This window comes from Hibiscus syriacus, unplaced genomic scaffold (assembly GCF_006381635.1).
Source record: "Hibiscus syriacus cultivar Baekdansim isolate YM2019G1 unplaced genomic scaffold, ASM638163v2 tig00110503_pilon, whole genome shotgun sequence".
Lineage (NCBI taxonomy): Eukaryota > Viridiplantae > Streptophyta > Magnoliopsida > Malvales > Malvaceae > Hibiscus > Hibiscus syriacus.
Genome location: NW_024062764.1, coordinates 2,626,412 through 2,647,215, shown reverse-complemented (window position 1 = coordinate 2,647,215; position 20,804 = coordinate 2,626,412). Strand labels below are relative to the sequence as shown.

The window sequence follows — 20,804 nt, the reverse complement described above, 5'->3', positions numbered from 1 at the left end:
AGTAAAAGGAAAACGAGATTACAAGATGTAGTATAGTGTAGGGTAGTCTCTAGACAATATACAGTGAGAGCATGTGAAGAGTGCAATACAATAAATATGATCTCAGGTATATTCATAGTCTTTTCCATTCTAGTTACTGCATTGATAGACCCCGATTCCACCAACTCTTATGTTTACTACGAATTAGCTTAGGAATTAGGGGTTTTGTAAAAAACCTAGAGATAGGTGTTAGAGTATCAAGCCTTCTAAGCCTAGATGTCCTAGTAGACAAGGTTTTAAGATTATGCCTGGTGAAAGTTCAGGGTCAGACCTTTCGAGCAGATTTGATGGAGTTACCCTTCAGAGAGTTTGACATGATCCTAGATATGAATTGGTTGTTTGAGCACGATGCCAATTTGAAGTAAAAAGCCAAAAAGCTCAAGCTCAGGACAGATGACGGCACCAAGTTAGTAATGACATGTGATAAATCAAGCCACAGGAGGCTTGTGTAAGCCATAAAAGCCCAACAGGTGATCGACTGAGGTTGTGAGGACTTATTGGAAAGGTAGTCGACACCCGAATCTTAGTTTCAACTTTTGAAGATATCCGAGCAGTAAAGGACTTCCTCGATGTGTTTTCAGATGAGTTGTTAGGTTTTCCACCCAAAAGAAACTAGAGTTTAGCATCGAGGTAATGTCAGGTTTAGCCTCGAAGTCCATTGCCCCCACAATATGGCAACGATAGAATTGAATCGATTAAATGTCCAAATTTAGGAGTTGTTAGAGAAGGGCTTCATCCTACCATGCATTTTTTCTTAGGGAGCGTCGGTCCTATTTGTAAAGAAGAATGATGGGTTGATTGTGCGTAGACTATAGACAATTGAACAAACTAACTATCAAGAATCGTTACCCACTTTCAATGATTGATTACCTCTTCGATCAGCTTAGCAGAATGTGTGTATTTTCAAAGAATGATTTGAGGTCAGGTTATTACCATCTGAAGGTCAAGGATTTGGATGGTGCAAAAGCAACTTTCAGGACTAGATACGGTCATTACGAGTTTTAAGTAATATCATTTAGACTTGATAAACTGCGTCTTTCACCAGTATTTAGATTAGTTCGCCATAGTATTCATAGACAACATTTTAGTTTACTCCCGATCAGAGGATGTGTCACACCCCAATTTCAATTTTTTAATTTATAAAATTAATAAATTGATTTTAAGGACTAAACTGCAAGTTTCTAAAACTTTTTAGGCCAAATTTGAATATATAGGAAGTTTAGGGACTAGTCTTGTAATTTTCCCATACTCTCCTGACTCTAAAAATAAAAAATGGGAATTAGGCGGCAGGGATGGTTTAAACACATGACCCTAGGGTCATGGATACCCATGCCCTAACCACCATGCTAGGCTTCTATATGAGTTTAATAATAATAAAATATATGTTTTATTATATTTGGGTTGGGTGATAACCCATTCTATTTCAAACCCCCTAATAGAGGAACCAAACCTCCAAAACCCATCATCTCCCAAAACCCCATCCACATCACCTCAGATCAGCCACCTTTGATCGATGGTGGAGTACACCTCCACATCCATTGTGTTCAGCAGCAACCGGCGACCTCAACCCGACCATTCAACCCTCAAAATATTTTTTCATCCATCGAGAAGGAGGAGGAAACCGTTCAGTCCCTCAATCATCATTCATCGCCACCGCTCATTGGTGGAAGTCACCATATTACCCATCTGGCGCGCCTGGTCACCTTGGTCACCACCCAACCAATCACTCGCCGAGTTTTCGCCCTATTCGTCTCTCACAGGGGGAACCCCATTTTTCTCCCTTGGGTTTCACTTTTTTCAGCCGCTTTATCCATTGGTGAGCCTCACGCCAGCCGTCGTTGTACTCCCTAGGAGATTTCTACCGAAACCCGAGCGGGTTCATCGTTCACCATTATTGTTCTCGTCGTCTGTCTTGGGTAAGCCTCCAAACACTTAAATTTGATAAATGGTTGTGGTTTTTGGCTGATTTTTGAGTTGAATGGTGTTATAATTTTAATTGGATGATCATGGAGTAATCGGTCGATCACCCCAAACCGTCGACGTTGTCACATACCGCCATAAGCCGTCGCATGCTCGTGGGGCTTGTTAGTTGTCTAATGATCTTTCTAGAACTGATTCGAGTCAACTCGAACTGGTATGATTCAACATGGACCGAATCGAGTCAACCTGAACCGACCTGAGTTAACCCGAACTGATCTGACCTGTTGAATTTGACCAAAACTATTGACTTTGATATAACCGTCGACCTACTCGTTGACTTTAACTTTGACCGTTGACTTTGACCAAGAAGTTAAAATTTCCAAAAAGTCATATTTTATGTTTTTCTACGTCTTGAGTTTGATTCCAAAGTTAGTTTTTCCAATTTCAAAAATGAAATCCTCTGAATTGACAGTTAAACTCGAATATACATATGTAATTTAAGTATTTATTTCAGTGCATCTAATTTAATTGAAGGGTCAATGACTAATTTATGATGATGTCATATATTTAAGGTACTCGTGGATCTTCTGACTGTTCGGCTACTCAACTTGGTTTATCCCAATTTGTCCGTCAGCTCTAGCCCGTGATTACTCATATAGTTCTGTAACCCTGATAGATACTCAGTTTAGAATATTTTTCTGATTATAATCATTTTCTGATATAACCTAGTTTCGTGTACACCATAAGAGCATAGTGAAGCTGGTGCTCGATAGATCTACCGGACCGATTCTTTTTGTGAGGTGTTCCTTGTGTGTCATATACCTGTTTTAAATATATGTTTGTAATACTATGTGCACATGATTGTTTTATCTAATTTGTAATGTGACTATTTATTTGACTTGTTTCCGTATGATTTATCTGATTTAAAGTCTGATTTCTGATTTACTAAAATTTAAGCATGAGTATCTAATTCTTGTTCTCTGGTTACTGATTTTACTAAATTGATATATGTTTGAAATTCGATTTCCTGCTATCATTGGTTACTCTCTGAAAATTTTTTTTTTCAGGGTACTCTAAGATATGGTATAAAGTCTCTACAGGTTCAGCTTCGGTCAAACTAGTAATTCCTTATATAAGTTCAGGCCGATCGAGCTGGTAATTCATTTGGACCTAAGGTAACCTTTGGGTGGGTTCCTAGGCTGAATAGGCCTAGTGGTAAGACCTTATGGACCCAAAGGTACTCCCTTAGGGTGCGGTTAGCCCCTACGCCCTTCAGGCCTAGGGTAAGTCCTTATGGATGCAGTTCAAGGGAACTGCATATGGTGTTCGATTGGATAGCGGTTCTATATTTTAAGCTAAGAATACTACTGACGTTTTCACAATTTGGAACTGAACTAATTTTGGAAACTCTACTGACGTTTCATGACATTAATTTTGAATTGATTTTGAAATATTAATTATATGTTTATTTCTGCACTGTTGGAACACATTGAGCTCCCTCGCTCACTCCCTCAAACTTTTCTCTTTCAGATACTTTTGATATACGTCCTGAACCTGACACTTGGAGGATTGACACATTCATACAATACCTTTTGTTGTAATGTATTTATCTTTCGAGTTGCATTTACTTTGGGTGACATGTGCCTATATTTTGGAAGTATTTGTTTTATGACTTATATTGATTTTGATACTGATGATAGATTTGTTCCGAAATAGATTTTGGAATATTTTATTTTACTTAGTCCTTATGACGACTTTTAAATTATTGGAATTGAACTTTAATATTGTCAATTATATTCTAAAAAATGTTTATTCGAAATATGATTTTAAGTTCTTGAAAAATGTTCTGAAAAACTTTATCATAATATGCTAGATCTTGTCGTAACGCATAGGCCGGGTCTAGGGGGTAATATGAGTAGTATCTATGTATTGTTCTTCAATCACTCTAGGACAATAAGTTGTATGCCAAGTTTGGAAAGTGTGTGCTTTGGTTATCTGAGGTAGCGTTATTAGGTCATATCATATAAGCAAATGGCACCAGGGTTAATCTATGAAAAATTCATGCCATAGTTGAGTAGGAGCCACCTAAAAATGTGTTAAAAGTGAGCAGTTTCCTAGGTTTGGTCGGGTACTACCATCGATTCGTTCAGGGTTTCTTGATGATAATTATCCCTCTAGCCAAACTACTTCAGAAAGAAGTCTAATTCTTTTGGGATAAGAAATGACAACAGAGTTTCGAATAGTTGAAGGTCATTTTGACTCAGGCCCCAATATTAACCCATCTAGATTCGATTAAGGATTTCACAGACTTTAGTGATGCCTCGTTAAATTAACTTGGATGCGTCTTGATGTATTAGGGTAAGGTCATAGCATATGTATCTTGTCAGCTTAAACCTCATGAACAAAACTACCCTACCCACGACCTTGAGCTAGTACGGTGGTGTTTGTATTTAAGATTTAGAGGTATTATCTTTTCGGTGTTATGTGTCACATTTTTAGTGATAAAAAGATCCTCAAGTACCTACTTACTCAGAATGAGTTGAACCTTAAGCAGCACAGATGGGTCAAATTGCTTAAGGATTATGATTGTATAATTGACTTCCATCCAAGTAAGGAAAATATGGTGATAGATGCCTTGAGTAGGAAGTCACTGACAGAGTTATGATCCCTCCTAAATCATTTGAGCTTAATCAACAAAGGTGGATTAATGACTAAGTTACGAGTCGAGCCAGAATTTGTAGATGAGGCTAAAAGGTTATAGAGTATAGATGACTGATTATAGACCCGAGTCAAATAGGTTCGTCAAGACGAGGCCACATGTTTTGAATTATGGGGGGAGACGTGTTGTACTTCAGGGGCTGGTTATGCATGCCCGCAAACGCTCAGTTGTATAGCAAGATACTTCATGAGATATATCACAACCTACTATCAGTCCACCCAGGTAGTAATAAGATGTATCAAAAGCTTCAAAAGTTATTATGGTGGTCGGGTATGAAAAAAGAAGTGTCAGAGTTCGTCTCTCGGTGTCTAGTGTGTTAACAAGTTAAGGTAGAACACCATGATCCCTTAGGGTTACTTCATCCCATTAAAATTCCTTAGTGGAAATAGGACAGAGTGAACATGGACTTTATGACCAGATAGAGACACAAAGTAATTTGGGTCATAGTCAACCGTTTGACCAAATCAGTTTACTTCATTCCAGTTAGGATGGATTATACACTAGAGAGGTTATCTCAATTATACATCTACGAGATAGTGAGGTTACACAGTGTATCGATTTCTATCACATTAGATAAAGACCCTAGATTCACTTTCCATTTTTGGGAAGCACTTCATAAGTCCTTAGGCACAAAACTAAGCTTTAGTATAGCTTTCCACCCTCAAACATACGACTAGTTGGAGCGTTTCATTTAGATCTTGAAGGATATGCTTAGGTTCACCTTCATAGACTTAAAGGGCAGCTGGGAGAACCACTTACCTTTAGTGGAGTTTGCGTACAACAACAGTTTTCAATCAAGCATCTAGATGGCTCCGTATGAGGCCTTGTATGAGTTAAAGTGTAGGACTCTGTTATGTTAGACAGAACTTAGTGAAGGAAAATTAGTAGGTCCAAATTTGATCATAGAAATCGAAGAGAAAGTTCGATTGATTCAGGACATGTTGAGAGAAGCTTCAGACAGGCAGATATCTTACGAAGATTTCAAACGTAGGGGCATCGAGTTCACAGTAGAGGATAAAGTGTTTCTCAAGGTTTCCCCATGGAAGAATATGCTTCGTTTTGGTTGCAAAAGATATTTGTCTTCATGTTTCATATGACCTTACAAGGTATTGGACAGAGTTAGGCAGTGGCTTACCGATTAGCCTTACCTTTAGAGCTAGAGCGCATCTATAATGTATTCCATGTGTCCATGTTTAGAAGATACCGATTTGATCCCTCTCATGTCATCCCTCTAGTGCAAGTCAAGGTCAGTCAGGACATGACCTCTGTGGAGGAGCCAATCCGAATCTTATCTAGAGAGTTTATAGAACTAAGGAACGAGAGTAGTCCCCTTGTAAAGGTACGTTGAAGGAACCATGGCATTGAGGAAGCAACTTGGAAACCGAAAAGGACATGCAACTTCAGTACCCCCACCTCTTTTATCTAGATAAATTTCGAGGACATAATTTTAATTAGGAAGAGAGAGTTGTAACATCTTTAATTCCGGTTAGAAGTCTCGAGTTAAACTGAATCAGGTTTTAGATTTAACCTAGGGCTTATAGGATGACCTTAACCCAAGTTGGGATGGTTTTGGGCTTTAGTTAGGCTCAATAGTAGTCAAAAAGGGAACCTTTTATAAAGTGATCAAATCTAGAGTGGCTAAAGATGTAATAAATCCATTTTTCTTTTAGAAGGCTAATTTTTCATTAAGGAATATGATATTACGTTGTTCCCTCCTCTTTTCACCATTCTTCCTTATATCTTCTTCATCATCTTTCATCCCTCATTTTTCCTTCCATTCATGCAACAAATGTGTTAACTTTACTAGTCAACCATCTCCATTTCGAAATCCAAAAGTAAGAATCATAACCTCTAGCTCCGTAGCTTTCAACCAAGCTCCCAATTTTTAGTTTTGGTAAAGAAAAACCAAATATGGGTTTAGTGGGGGTTTTGGAAAACCATTGTAAACCAGTCTGATATTGGGAGATTCCAACTTTTAGAAATGTTTTAAATCCTCCTATAAGCTTCCAATAACAATAGTAACTTATATGTTGTTTTTATGTTTAGTGAGAGAAGTGAGGGAAACCTCTCAAGCCAAATGAAAGGAAAAACTAGTGCTTGGTTGAGCTTATGGGAGTTTCCAGTAGTTTAATACATCAATGTAACTCACTTTAGACTCAACTATTCCATATGTAGGTCAATTAAATATGGTTAGTAGGTTGCATGAGCTAAGTGACATTTTTATGGTAGAAATCGAAATTCAGTGTTTCCAACATGTTTATAGCCTCTTTATGACCCCTTTAATCATAAATAAGACTTTAAAAACAATTGAGACCCCCAATCAGGATTTTAGAGTAGAAATATTGCATTTTTCGTACCTAAACAGAGCATTTTCGAACGAGGGTATGGTATTGAAGGAATAGTACCGATAATGTTCTTAAAACAAAGAATAAATTTAGCAGGGAGTAACGATACCCATTCATGAATTATCAATACTGTAAGATCGACATCGATACCTATGGGGTGGTATCGATACTGAGATCACTTAGCAATTACAGTAGGCAATTTTGGTATCAGCACCTAAGGTGGTATCGATACCGGGATCGATACTCTCCATAGGAGTATCGATACTTAGTAAATTATCAAAACATCAAAGCTAAAAATAGTATTGATACCAGGGGTCAGTATCGATACTTAGGGGTCAATACCGATATTGAAGTCTTAGTATCGGTACCCACGACCAATTTTGGGCAGAGAACTCGAGAATTTTAAGAGTAGGTTCTAGGGATCCCATTCATACCAAAATGCTACGAGATAAAACAATAAGTGAAAACGTTAAATTAACTCAAAATAGTAGAAACAACAATAACTAGGATAAAATAAAACTAACATTGTTTGACGCTCGGGACATAGTCAGGACACCCGAATCATTCTAGTAAATATAGTTATACAATCGGATATCTCAGTCAGTGCTAAGGCATTTACTACCAGTTGGGCGCAGATGCCCTAAGACTCGACAGAGTGAGTTGGTCGGGTGTACGTTTCTGATGTAGTTTCTGGATCTCACCCAGAATACATTCGGGTATTCAGGTATACTAGAAGGGTACGTGAGCTTCAAGATGTAGAATCCGTTAGTCGTACCATGATATCCGCCACAATATAGTAGATCAATATCTTTTGTGCCTTTACTTGTTCCATCAACTAGCATATTTATTGAATGCATATAGTATAATACAGCTTTTAGTGAGGCATTGAGCTTGCAAGCTCTACGTTCGGAATATGTTTCCGTGCACAGGTTAGGAGACCGTTCGTGGGGAGTTATCATTATCAGGCATTCCAGTGCAACATACTAGAGCATCCGAGTATTTCAGAGTATGTCTTGAGTCACTTTTAGAGGGCATGTACTGTTATAGACCCTTGTATATATAGTTATAACTCTTGATTTAAACTTAGCGTTGTATATTTTGAGTATTTTGGGAGCTCCCTGTATTTGTAAAACTTGAATACTATGCTTTTATTAATTTCAGTATAGATGGATTTTTATCAAATGGTTATAATCAGTTCAATTTTAAAATAATATTTTTTGGGTTAACCACTTAGGTGGTCCTACGTGACATAGTGATACAGTGATCTTCGGGTCAGACTGGATTAGGGTGTTACATGTATAGTATGAGACTTTCTATGGTTTTTTTTGCCGCATTGAATTTAGATAACTAAGTTGGGTGTCCATCATAAATTCCTCAACCAACAAGCTTTATGCCTATCCCCCTAAAGGAGTCTTGAACCTATTTCTTACTTAACGCTTTGGTTAGCGGATCAACAAGGTTCCTCTCTAACTTCACATACTCTAAAGAGAGTATTTTGTTCATTGCTAGATGTCTTACTAATTCGTGTCTTATACGAATGTCTCTTTTCTTACCATTGTAAGCTTGGCTATGTGCCACACATATCACGTCTTGAGAACTACACAACAAGGACATTAGAGGAGTTGGTTTTCCCCATAAAGGAATTTCTATCAATAAATTCCTTAGCCATTCGACTTCTTGCCTAGCTAGGTCGAGAGCAATGAATTCTGACTCCTTCGCAGAACGAGTAATGCACGTTTTCTTTGCAAATTTTCATGAGATCGCTACTCTACCTATTGTAAAGATGTGCCCACTCGTTGAGCTTACTTCATTGTCATTTGTAACCCAATTAGCATCATAGTAACCCTCTAGGATTACAGGATAACCAATAAACTCAAGTTTCTAGTCCATTGTACCTTTAAGGTATTTCAGTAAACGTTTGAGAGCAATCCAATGTTCATTACTAGAATTATGGGTATATATGCTTAATCTAGTGCAATGTCATTTCAATTTTCTTGAAAATATTTTTCCTAAAAGAAATTTTTTTAAATTTTCTCCAAAAAGAGAATACGCGAGCGTTACATGTCAAAAATACGTAATTAGCACGACCACGAGCCAGACAGCAACAGCGGCGCACGTGTTCGAGGGAGTTATCTAGCCATAATCAATTTGAAAGGGAAATAGTGTCCTTTTAAATATCTTCCCAAAGGTATATTTCTATCCAATGTGGGATAAATCCTTTTTTTAGTTTCTAAAGCGTTACTAACACTTATACCAAAAATCAAAAAAGGTTTTGAAGTTTAAGACTAATTGGAAAAAGATTTAAGGACTAAATTAATAAGTTGTCAAATTCAAGGACTAAGAGTTAAGTTATACCATATATGAAAATTGAAAGCATTTTAATCATGGGAGGAGCCAAGTAAAAAGGACGTGTCCGACTTTCCTTTTTACGATTGAAAAGGACAAGGACCCACTTTTATCTTTTTCTTTCCATTTTTGCCCTTTATATTTGTTAAAATGTTTTTTCTCCCCCCTTATTGTTTAAACATTTTCATTCTATTTCTCTCTGCAGTTTTCATCATCAGCATATGTAAATTACATTTCCCGTAAACGCACACCGATTCCCATTTGTCACACTTTCACAAACTCAAAATACAGAAAAATAAAATTTAGAAAAATTCAAAGAGAGAGAGAGTAGAGATTCTGGAAATCACTCTGTTCCAGTTTCTCGTTGTAATTTGTTGATTTTCTTATAAATTTTGAATTTCTGAAATCACTGCTAGTAACCGATCTTGTCATCATCTTCTCTGTTTTTTCACGGTAAATTTCTTAATTCTCTTTTATATCAGCTCTTAATCCGATATCCCTTTCTGGGTCTCTTTCTTTTTGTTTGAATTTGATTTATCTCTGGGTTTTATATTTAGTTTTCTATGTTAGTATTTCTGGGTATCTTTGTTTGCATAAGATCTTCTGTTTTCTTTTTACTGAATCTATTTGCGTGTGTGGGTAATTTTGTTCTGATTAGGGTGTTTAATTATGTGGGTTAAGGTTATATTTTCTATTTGATTTATGATGAAAAATTAGTTATTTGATTCTGGCATTTTTTTCATTATTTGAAATGTAATTGATTTTGCTTATAATTATTTTTCTAGGAAGGCGTGCTTGATTGCCTTTTGCTTTTTATTTGATGAAAATGATGTTTCTTCATTTTTTTTCGTCACTGTTGTAGTCATCATGGATGACTCTAAAAATTTGGTGTTTGTACTTTTGCACAATCAATAATAACTTTTTGTTTCTTTGCCTCTGAGTGCTTGAAATTGTTTACCTTTTCGATGAGAGATAGAAAATATAAATGTTTATCCTTAATCAGTGCTGATTCATGTGACCACTTCCATGATACAGTGTCGTCTAGAATTTTATCCTGTTGTTGTGTCATTAATTTATGGGCAAATTTGAAGTGAATGAAGCTATCCACGTATGAGTTTTCAGTTGATGTTCTAATTTTCTTTGGGTTAGCTTGCTTTTAGATGAAAGTGAACTGAGTTTTCAGTCTGGTAGGTATTGAAGTGCATGAAGAAATAGCGGAGCTGGGGATCGATAGAAAAGCTACTCGCCATGGTTTATATATTTTCTGCTTATAGTCTGTTGAATTTTGGAGAGAAGTTTTAGGTATTGTTGTGGAGTGCTCTGATTGCAAACATGGGTTACAATTGTGATTTCTGTGCCCATCAAAGGACGGTGGTATATTGCCGGTCGGATGCTGCCTGCTTATGTTTGTCATGTGATCAAAATGTCCATTCTGCTAATGCACTGTCAAGACGCCATTCGAGAACACTGTTATGTGAGAGATGCAATTTGCGACCTGCTTTTGTTAGATGCGCAGAGGAAAGGATTTCCCTATGCCAGAACTGTAATTGGATAGGTCATGACACCTCTACCTCGAATTCGACACATAACAGGCAAACAATTAATAGTTACTCTGGTTGTCCATCATCCGCTGAACTTTCTTACTTATGGCCATTCTTTTGGCAGTCCCCTTCACCGGCTGAATCTACTGGTAAGCAGGAAGTAGGTCTAATGAGCATCCCTGAGAATATGGAGAGGACTTCCTGGAGCCCTACGGGAAACACCATTAGCCAGAATCAGAATAATAATGGTGTTGCAGAAGCCAATAACGACAATAATGTTGACATGGGAAGTGGTTGGGAAGGGTCTTCTTCAATTCCGGAAATTAGATCACCACCACGAGCTCTAGATCAGCCAGCTGGATTAACTGATACATCATTGCCCAAGGTAAATGATGAATTTGGAATATATTTATCATTAAAGAATCTAGATCAACTGTTATTAAGGTACTTTCAGTCCCTTGTTATCCAAATTTCATGAGACAGCATTAAAGAAATATGATTAAGCATTTTGATAAAGAGGGTCTATGTATGCAAATTTATTCTGCTGTTGTGCTCTACGTTGAAAAACAATAACATTGTGTGCTCTGGCCTCAGTGATAAATGCTCTTTCTGCATAGAAACGAGCTTGAGGCTTAAGTGACAACATTTTCTTCAGATTAGTTCCTTATGCACAAGGAATTTATGCCAAATTTGTTCCTTTCTTGATTGTGCTTTATAGTGGAAATCAAAGGACCATCTAAATTATCTTTTAGATCAACTTTAGTTTTAGGTTTATATTGCAGAGAACAATTAATGAGGTCCTTGGTCCTCAGAATATGATTACTTAATCAATAACCTCATCTTTATTATATGACATCTTTGCCTATTTGTGCCATGGGTTTCTAAATTGGGATCATATGCTAATGCCGCTTGTCTACTTGATTGTAGTTTTTCTTTTTTAATATTTATATATATATGAGTTAGGATCCACTTACACTGTGTAAAAATGTTTTACATGTTTTTTGGATCATTAGATTAACTGAGTTTAATGGCTTAGATTAAAGCTTTAAATTTGAGGATAATCTACTTCATTTTTTCTCATAAAAATATCTTCCCTTTCTACTGCTGATCTTAGCCATCCATTTTTACTCATCCAATGATCCAAAAAAAAACGTGTAAAACTTAAAAGCTTTACACTGTATCAACGGATATATTGATAATAGAGGGGGAAAGGCAGTTTAAAAGCAATTGACTCAAGAAATAGGGAAAGTGCAGTGAGATCATCTTGGAAGTTATCGAGATTTCATTTTAATCATTAAAAGAGTGATTAGAATAATATAATTCCATTTTGGGAACATTTGCTAATTTTTGCTTTATTAAATTTGCAGTTATCTTTCCCTCCAACAAAGCATCCTTCACTTTGTGAAAATGATCTCTGCGATGACTTCAACATGGATGATGTTGATCTGAACCTTGAAAATTATGAAGAACTCTTTGGAGAAACTCTCGATCACTCTGAAGAACTGTTAGAGAATGGTGGAATTGATAGCATATTCAAGATGAAAGACATGTCGGCTGCTGATTCCAACTGTCGGGGTTCTGTGGCTGCTGAGGTTCTTTCTTCTCTTTTGAACTTTCTCTGTGGTGTCTGAATTGTCTTTTTTCCCTCTCATTTTTGTAAATGGGAGTATTCCTTGTTGAATTTAAAGACAAAAGTTATTTGATGCTGTACTGAGAAGCTTTATTTTGGTGAATGTGGCACAAGTTCTAGTTTTTGGAAATGTACAAGTTCTGTCTGTTGTAATTGCCCTTTTCTACTAGATTTTCTTTACAGTTAAGTAACGACAATTTTATTTTGGCGGTGTATTATAGCATATATAAAATTGCTTTCCCAACATATACCAAAACAAAGTTTAATATCCTTCTACTTCAGCATCTTCCTTTTTCAGTTTTCATTGTGATCAAAGGCACATGTCCCTTTTTATATGGGGCAGTACTCTCTACATGCAAACATTAACTTAAGAAATGATTACTGTAATGAGAGGAAGCTTACTGTCCTATTTGCCGAGTATTTATTTTGTGTTGTACTTGTATATGGCATGCTTGTTTTATATTCCTTAGGAATCACACATTCCATAATTCCAGCCCCCGAGAATTTCAAGTTCATGGCAAATGTTCTCATGGTCGATGACTAAATATTATTCTTGTACAGGGCTCATCTATTGGTCTGGTCAACACAGTCCAGCCTGCATGCAGCAATGGGGCATCTGCCGATTCCATGATGGGCAATAAAATCGATTCAATTATTTATTTTGCTGGAAGGAAGGCTCATTCAAGCCTATCATTTTCTGGCCTTACCGGAGAGAGTAGCGGAGGAGATTACCAAGATTGTGAAGTTTCACCAATGCTTCTCATGGGAGAGCCTCCCTGGTGTCCTCCATGTACTGAGAACACCTTCCAATCATCTACTCGATGCAATGCTGTAATGCGTTACAAGGAAAAGAAGAAGACACGAAAGTAAGTATATGCCAATAACACATATAAGAAAATGTGCTGCCTTATATGATAATTTCTGGTTCCGAGGATGTTGATTTACCACAAACAAAGTAGACAATCATGTCTTGATTCTTGTTTCTCTGCTACAATTTCTAGCTTTTCTTCATGTGGACCTTTTTCATTTGCCTTCAAGTATCAACATAGCTGTGTGCAATTTTATACAAGGAGCAGCAGAACTGACATGATGATTCCAAATAATTTGAAATCATTTTAACATGTGTGTTCTTAGTAGTATAATTGTTTCTCGGTATCGTAATCAGTAAATAGTGCATATTAGTTAGTATTCCTGCCATTGAAGAAGTTCAATGTGGATCTGCATTCCCTATGAATCTTCATCTGTGTATATTTTATCAACAATCCATTCCGAAAGTTGAAGTAAAATCGGAACTGTTGGTCTTGATGTTTTATTCCACCCATTGGAGGAGTTTACATGTTTAACTTTTGTCCTTGTGATAGGTTTGAGAAGCGAGTGAGATATGCATCTTGCAAAGCAAGGGCCGATGTGAGAAAGCGTGTGAAGGGACGCTTTGTGAAAGCCGGTGATGCCTATGATTATGATCCATTGAACTAAACCTGAAGCTGCTGGTACGATTCTTTTAAACATGCTTTGTTAGCTGGAATGAATTGGCTTATTTCAAACTAATTAAAGTGACAGGCCGCGTGGTTGTATTACAGCGCTGTCAGTTTTTATCAACACAAAAACACCATGAATAAATCCCAAGGCCTAGTTCTTTATCACCATAAAAAAAATATCAACGGATCGTGAGATCAATTGGCAAGATCTGCCTGCCACCATGATCAAGCAAGTTCACCTGCTCGTTTCACTAGAATGGAAAGGACGACAGATGCACACTGTTGTCCTCCGAGACAAATTTAAGCTCAGTGTTGGTTCCGTTGACAAATATATCTACCTTCAGCTGGTTCCCAGCGTTTTTATAAAAGCCGCTGCTGTCGCTGCCATTGGAATTTGGCATGCTAAGCCGGCCGGACTGATGTCGAGTCACGGGCAAAAGCATGCAGCAGCTTTAATTTTGATCTTCGTTTCTATTGTTTTTTTTTCTTTCCTTTTTCTATTTAAATGTATAGCAAAGTTCTTAGTTTGTATGCGCAGTTGTATTAATGGCCATTGTCCATTGCACTTGTAATTTTCTCCTCTTTTCTAGTGGAAGTCTCCCGATGATAATTATGATACAAATTATAACCACAGGAAGCAGATTTATCATAAATTGATCACTCGTTAATCGGCAATGCACAATTACTATCTCCTTGACAGCTTACCTAGCAAGTTGACCAATCGTATCTTTAATTTTAAATAAAAACCCATTCCTGTGACCACCACAACTACCTCAGCACCACCTGTGACCACAACCCTCAAGAGCAGTTCACTGCCCCTCGTGCCTCAACAAATGCCTCGCTATTCCCGAGCCTTCTGCTGCTGCTGCTGCTACCAGGCCCTCCCGAAATCTTGTAACCGATCTAGAAAACCTCTCACAGTTATCAGAGATTTTAAGAGTCAATGTCCATATTAACTTGGGTTTATGGGATGTAGGAGCAGGTAACTCAGAATTTCCATCTTTCGCTAATCAAAGATGTTAAAAATTAGATAATCATCCCAATTTCACAGTTCCTTAATCCTCTTCATTGATTTTTTTTTTCAGTTTTAGAGAATAACTTGCTCCATTATTCCAAGAATTGAAGAATAGTACAGCAAAAATTGGTAGGAAAGACTCCCATTTCAATGCTGATTATTGTGCGAACAAACTAAACGATAATATCGGTTACGCGTGACTTATGCTGTTATTAAAATTCATAATTATGGGCATGTATTTATAATTTACACAGAGGGGTTCATTAATCGGTTTTAACCTATTAACTCGATTGAATTAAAAAAAATCAGATTAATTAGTCGGTTTATTTTATGTTTGGTCATTTAATGGTTAATGATTTTTTTAAAAGTTTGGTTAATGGTTAATGATTTTTTTAAAAGTTTGGTTAATGGTTAATTTGGTACGAAGTTGATAAATTAACCGAATTAACTAATTTTTTTTAATTTTTAATATATTATTTATATTAATTATATATAACTTAGCTCTAGGAGCATTTAAATTTGGATTTTAACCGAATTAATTAAAAATATTTAATATTTAATATATATTATTTAAAATTTCAGTTAAATCATTTAACAAAATTTTGTTTGGTTCTATTAAAAAATTTTGAAATTTTTGGCTCGATTAATGATTAAATGTAAACAAAATTCGATTTTAATGATTTTTTGCCAATTCAATTTGATCGGTTAACCGAATTGATCTATTGAACACCTCTAAACGTATATTGTTACGATAAACTATGACATAAATTAACAATTTCTACGCTGTCGTCTCTAATTACGATAAAAAGAAGCTTACCGATGGGAGGTTTCCGGTATTTTCTCGACTACCGGACTCATAAAGAATGAGATAAAAGCTTCCTTTTATCGTAACATAGGGATTATTATTTATTTGAATAAACTCAAGTACCGAATCTGAAATGATTTAAATCGAAACATAAAATAATATTTAATTATTCAACAACAAGAAGGTAATTATTCAGTTAAATCTAAAACAATAATATTAATTATTCAACAAGAAGAAGGTAATTATGGTACCATCTTAGATTATGGCCCCTCCTTTTTGTTGCATAAAATGATTGTCAAGACGAAATTATTGCATTATGTTGCATTTTGCTCCACAACATGTTTTAATTGGTCTTCATGTCTAAAATGGAAGTCTCACAACCATCCAGAATAAAATAGTAGTTGGACTGGATGGTTACTTTTTGTTATAATTTTTTTTGGGTAAACTATGCATTTAACACCTAAAAGATTAGTTTTGGTCCATTTTATAATTTAAACTTTTAACTTTTTCAAAATCATACCTAATATTTAGTTTTTGTTTTATTTTAATACCTCATCGTTAGAAACTTAACGCGTTTAGTACCCAAACTATTAATTTTGGTCCATTTTCGTACCTAAACTTTTAATTTTTTTTCAAAATATAACGTTAAATTTTGAACGAGATACTAAAATAAAACAAAAACTAAACTTCAGGTATGATTTTAAAAAATTTGAAAGTTTATGTGCTAAAACAAACTAAAACTGATAATTTAGGTACTCAACACTTAATTTACCCTAATTTGTTTTTAAAATTAAAATCAAATGGCTTAATACCGAAACAAGTGCCCAAACTAGCTTTTCTCAAATAGATGTCTAAACTATTTTTTGACTCATTCAAGTGACTATTAATATAAACATTACCATTTTAGGTGTCTGATAATTCAAACGTTATCACTTTAGGTGTCTCGGTTCTAACGACCGTTAAGAAAGCCCGTTAAGTAACACGTGTCACAATCTGATAATTTAAAAAAAAACTTAATTTTTTTTGAAAAATCCCCAATTTTTTTTTTGTAAAATATAAAAAAAATCAAACACTTAAAATCTCTTATTTTAGTCTTATTTACTCCAACCATCGGTCATTTTCGACCATCCATTTATAGTTGGCATGCCACCCATACGGCGTCGACCACCCACTAACTGGTTACAACTCTTAATTTCATATCGAACTCTAAAATTCTCAAATCCTTAAATTTCAATCCCTAATCTCTAATCTCTAAAATCTCAAATACACAATACCTTAAATTTATTTGATCAATCGTGGTAATCAAATGTTTAGCCGATTATGAAAATCAACTATTTGATCGTCGTTTAATCAGCCGTTTGGCCTTAACGGGTGAAAGGAGGGGCACACGGAGAGGCATAGGGAAAGGGTGTTTTTTTTAATAATATTTTAAGTTTTATAAGAAAAATAAAATTTTAAAATAAATTTTTTTTAACGGACGATAGAATCAAGACACTTAAAATGATAACATTTGTAACATCAGACACCTAAAATAATACTACTTGTAACGATAAACACATGAATGAGTTAAACAATAATTTAGACGCATATTCAGAAAAAAAATATAATTTAGAAATTTATTTGGGTATTAAGCCAAATCAAATCCATAATTAAGTACTTATCTTATTATTAAAAAATATTTTTTTCTGATTTCTATTTAGCGTACGCTTCTGCATTCAATTTCTGAACCAGGCTTATCTATAAACCCTAACCCCCTTTCGATACATCCCTTTGATCGCCATAGTTCTCAAAATAATTGCTTCCATGGTTTCCAGAAGAGGCAACGACAATGATGGTGCTAGCCCTGGGTATTACAATTTTCTACCCTTCTTCTCTTCGTTTTCTCTTTCCAAAAATTTCTTTAATAGTTTTCCCACTCTTTTCTTGTACAGGAAAATATTTATCGGAGGCTTAGCTAAGGATACATCTCTAGGTGATCCGAGCTTTCATTCTTTTCTTTTTTTACTTTATTTGTTTTCCTTTGATGGGTGTTTTTCAATTTACTGAACTTTGCTTTGGTTTCAGAGACATTTACAAAGTACTTTGAAAAGTACGGGGAGATTACAGATTTTGTTATAATGAAAGATCGGCATACGGGTCGGCCCCGTGGTTTCGGGTTCATTACCTTTGCGGATCCTTCTGTTGTTGACACTGTTATGCAAGAGGATCATCTTATTAATGGCAAGCAAGTAAGCTAAAACTTCGACCTGAATCTTATTAAAATAACGTTGTTATTGTATTTCAAGATTCTGCTGTGCTGGGTTCTTTAGATATTTTAGTCGGGTTCGAGTACGAGCTGAGGTGAGCAAGACTGAGTCGAAAATCTGATTTTTTTTACTCAATTCGACGATAAAAAAACTTGATTTGACTTGACTTGTAATTTCACATAAAATTTGAATTATAAAATAGTAATCGGAAAATTCTGAATTTTTTAGAAATAAGTAGATTGATTTTCAATTTGGAGTTAAGTCTCTCAAATTTGCACTATATATGTATATAGTATATGGTTATAGAAAAACTAGACTCGTCTCGAATTTCATAAATTCGACTGAAAAAATTCCAAATAAAGTTTGAGTTATAAAATAAGACTCATCAACTCGACTAGCTTGAATTTTTTTTCACTCGACTAGATTGAATACTCACCACTGGGTACAAGTTTTGGATGAGTATGTGTCTAGTGCTAAGCTTCTTAGTGCTAGTTGCGGTGGTAAACGGAGGAACAAGTGAAATGTTAATCATCTGTATGTGATGCTTAACAAGTGAGGGCAGTGTTGTTACGGTGGAATTTGCTTTATTGTAATTTTTGTAGTTTCACTGAAAAGTTGGATTGATTTGTGGGACTTTTTAAGTTAAGTGTTTATGAATCACAATATTGTATGGCGGATTTTTTTTTGGTGCAGGTCGAAATTAAAAGAACCATCCCTAAAGGTTCTTCGCATTCAAATGAGTTTAAGACCAAGAAAATATTTGTTGGCGGGATTCCGACATCCGTTACTGAAGGTCTAATATTTGATTATACACGTTTTTTTTGTAACATTGAGTGTTAATAATTTATTTTTGTAATTGGTTTTTGAACCTTAGATGAGTTCAAGAATTTCTTCTTGAAGTACGGAAAGGTGGTGGAACATGAGATAATACGTGACCATGCAACCAAGCGATCTCGAGGCTTCGGGTTTATTGTATTTGACAGTGAAAAGGTGGTCGATGATATGCTGGCCGATGGGAACATGATAAATATGGAGGGTACTCAGGTGAGTGCACAATCTGATGTAAACAGATATGTATATATTATTTGCAGTGAAACGATTATTGTTATTCTCGAGTTAACTTCTCTTGGTTTTAAGAGAAGCTTTTCCAACTTTCAATTTACCTGAGTTTGCCGCAGGTTCATTGTTGTTATTTAGTATTTTCTTCTCAAGCCTAGATTGATTTACTTCTTTGTTGTAGGTTGAAGTTAAGAAGGCTGAACCAAAGAAAGCCTCAAACCCAGCACCTGGTCCTGCATATGGTAGTGACTCTAGTGCACGCTCATACAATGATGGTTTTGGTGGATTTGGTGATTATGGTGGTTTTGGTGGTGATGGCGGTTATGGTCCTCCTCCTTACAGATCTTTTGGAGGTTATGGAAGTAGATTTGGAGATTATGGTGGTTATGGTGGTGCTGGTGCTGATTTTGATGGTAGTTACGGGGGATTTGGTGGGGGTGGTGGTTTTTATGGTTATCGTGGAGATCCACCATTCGGTTATTCTAGCCGCTTCGGTTCCTATGGTAGTGGGCTTAGTGGCAGTGGTATAGGTGGATATGGACGTGGAGGTGGTAGCTATGGACGTGGAGGTGGTGGCTATGGAAGTTACGGTGGCTCAGGCTCAGGTGGTAGTTATGATTCAGCCCCAGGTGCTGGTTTTGGTGGTCCGATGTATGGTAGTAGAACAGGATATGGAGGCGGTAGTCGATATCATCCTTACTCAAGGTAGAACGCGATTAAAGATCATCCGTAGGAGTTGCCCCAGGTTTTCAAAAATTTCACCATTTCCCGTCACATGGTTCGATAGGCACTGTACACTTTTGGAACTTGGCGCTATCTAGAAGATCCGAGGACCTAGTAGACCGATCCATTGCTTAGAGAACCCAAGATTAATCATCATCAACATAGGGCTTCTCCTGCTATCATTTGCTTTAAGTTTCGTTTTCCCTTTTCGTTGTAGTTGTGGACTTCTATCTTGCTTTGAGCTTTGGTTAGAATCACTTTCGAGGTTTGGATGTAACATTTAGGCAACTAGTAATTATACGCCAGATTGTTGATCACATAGAGAGCTTGTTGCAATTTTAAGTTTATAGTTTTTTCTTGGCATGTGGATCTCAAATCGTAGGTAACTTTCGCTAGTAGCCGATGCATTACAGGTAAATCAAACTAACTCTATTTAAATTTTCTAGTACACCACATACTGCTGAACCGCATTTTAGCGTAGATGGCGTGAAATGTTGAATAGATGTAGATAGGTTTTAGTTGGCTGGCTTACATATTTTGGGGGGATGCATGTAAGTTGGATTTGTAAATATGCTTGTTGTGAAACTCCTTTACTTAGCCCATTTATATCATTGTTTAGTAGCAGTACTGATTAAATCTAAAGCATTCTTTGTAAATAGTTTTATGACCATAAATTGTAGAGCTGTGGAAACAGATTGGTTTTGGCCCCAACTCTTCTTCTTCTCCGGTTTATCGCTTTGAATGGTTGTTGAAAATTCAAACTCTTTCTGTGATCCGAACTGTTAAAAGATTCTCGAATTATGTTCAAGCTCATCAGTTTCTCCTATGGATTCATTGTTCATCAGTCATTGTCCACGAATCATACGTCACCCATTTCTTTAGGTTTTTACATGAAACTTTTGGGATGATTATAAGATATATCCAATGCTTATACCCAA

The 20,804-nt window shown here is 36.1% G+C and overlaps 2 protein-coding genes across 3 annotated transcripts; both read left to right on the top strand.

Annotated features, from left to right (window-relative positions):
• The first annotated feature begins 9,640 nt into the window (after positions 1–9,640).
• On the top strand, positions 9,641–14,186 carry LOC120129628 (zinc finger protein CONSTANS-LIKE 9-like). 2 transcript variants are annotated; one of them, XM_039147092.1, is made up of 6 exons: positions 9,641–9,822; positions 10,561–11,295; positions 12,278–12,502; positions 13,102–13,406; positions 13,902–14,030; positions 14,121–14,186. In XM_039147092.1, exons 2-5 carry the CDS (start codon positions 10,702–10,704, stop codon positions 14,014–14,016), a joined length of 1,239 nt encoding a protein of 412 aa, XP_039003023.1. In that variant the 5' UTR covers positions 9,641–9,822; positions 10,561–10,701; the 3' UTR covers positions 14,017–14,030; positions 14,121–14,186. The 2 variants fall into 2 exon arrangements, with proteins under 2 accessions (XP_039003023.1, XP_039003022.1); XM_039147091.1 differs by having other exon boundaries at positions 10,553–11,295.
• A 3,374-nt stretch (positions 14,187–17,560) lies between these two features.
• Positions 17,561–20,182, top strand: LOC120129619 (heterogeneous nuclear ribonucleoprotein 1-like). The gene is made up of 6 exons (XM_039147083.1): positions 17,561–17,685; positions 17,770–17,810; positions 17,903–18,066; positions 18,778–18,877; positions 18,959–19,128; positions 19,325–20,182. Exons 1-6 carry the CDS (start codon positions 17,642–17,644, stop codon positions 19,850–19,852), a joined length of 1,047 nt encoding a protein of 348 aa, XP_039003014.1. The 5' UTR covers positions 17,561–17,641; the 3' UTR covers positions 19,853–20,182.
• The last annotated feature ends 622 nt before the right edge of the window (positions 20,183–20,804 follow it).

Excerpts from the sequence above, each read along its gene's own strand:
- LOC120129628 (XM_039147092.1), top strand. The coding sequence starts at position 10,702 with ATGGGTTACAATTGTGATTTCTGTGCCCATCAAAGGACGGTGGTATAT. Across the intron at positions 12,503-13,101 it reads GGGGTTCTGTGGCTGCTGAG|GGCTCATCTATTGGTCTGGT; the intron begins GTTCTTTCTTCT and ends ATTCTTGTACAG. Across the intron at positions 13,407-13,901 it reads GAAAAGAAGAAGACACGAAA|GTTTGAGAAGCGAGTGAGAT; the intron begins GTAAGTATATGC and ends TCCTTGTGATAG.
- LOC120129619 (XM_039147083.1), top strand. The coding sequence starts at position 17,642 with ATGGTTTCCAGAAGAGGCAACGACAATGATGGTGCTAGCCCTGG. Across the intron at positions 18,067-18,777 it reads ATCTTATTAATGGCAAGCAA|GTCGAAATTAAAAGAACCAT; the intron begins GTAAGCTAAAAC and ends TTTTTGGTGCAG. Across the intron at positions 19,129-19,324 it reads TAAATATGGAGGGTACTCAG|GTTGAAGTTAAGAAGGCTGA; the intron begins GTGAGTGCACAA and ends TCTTTGTTGTAG.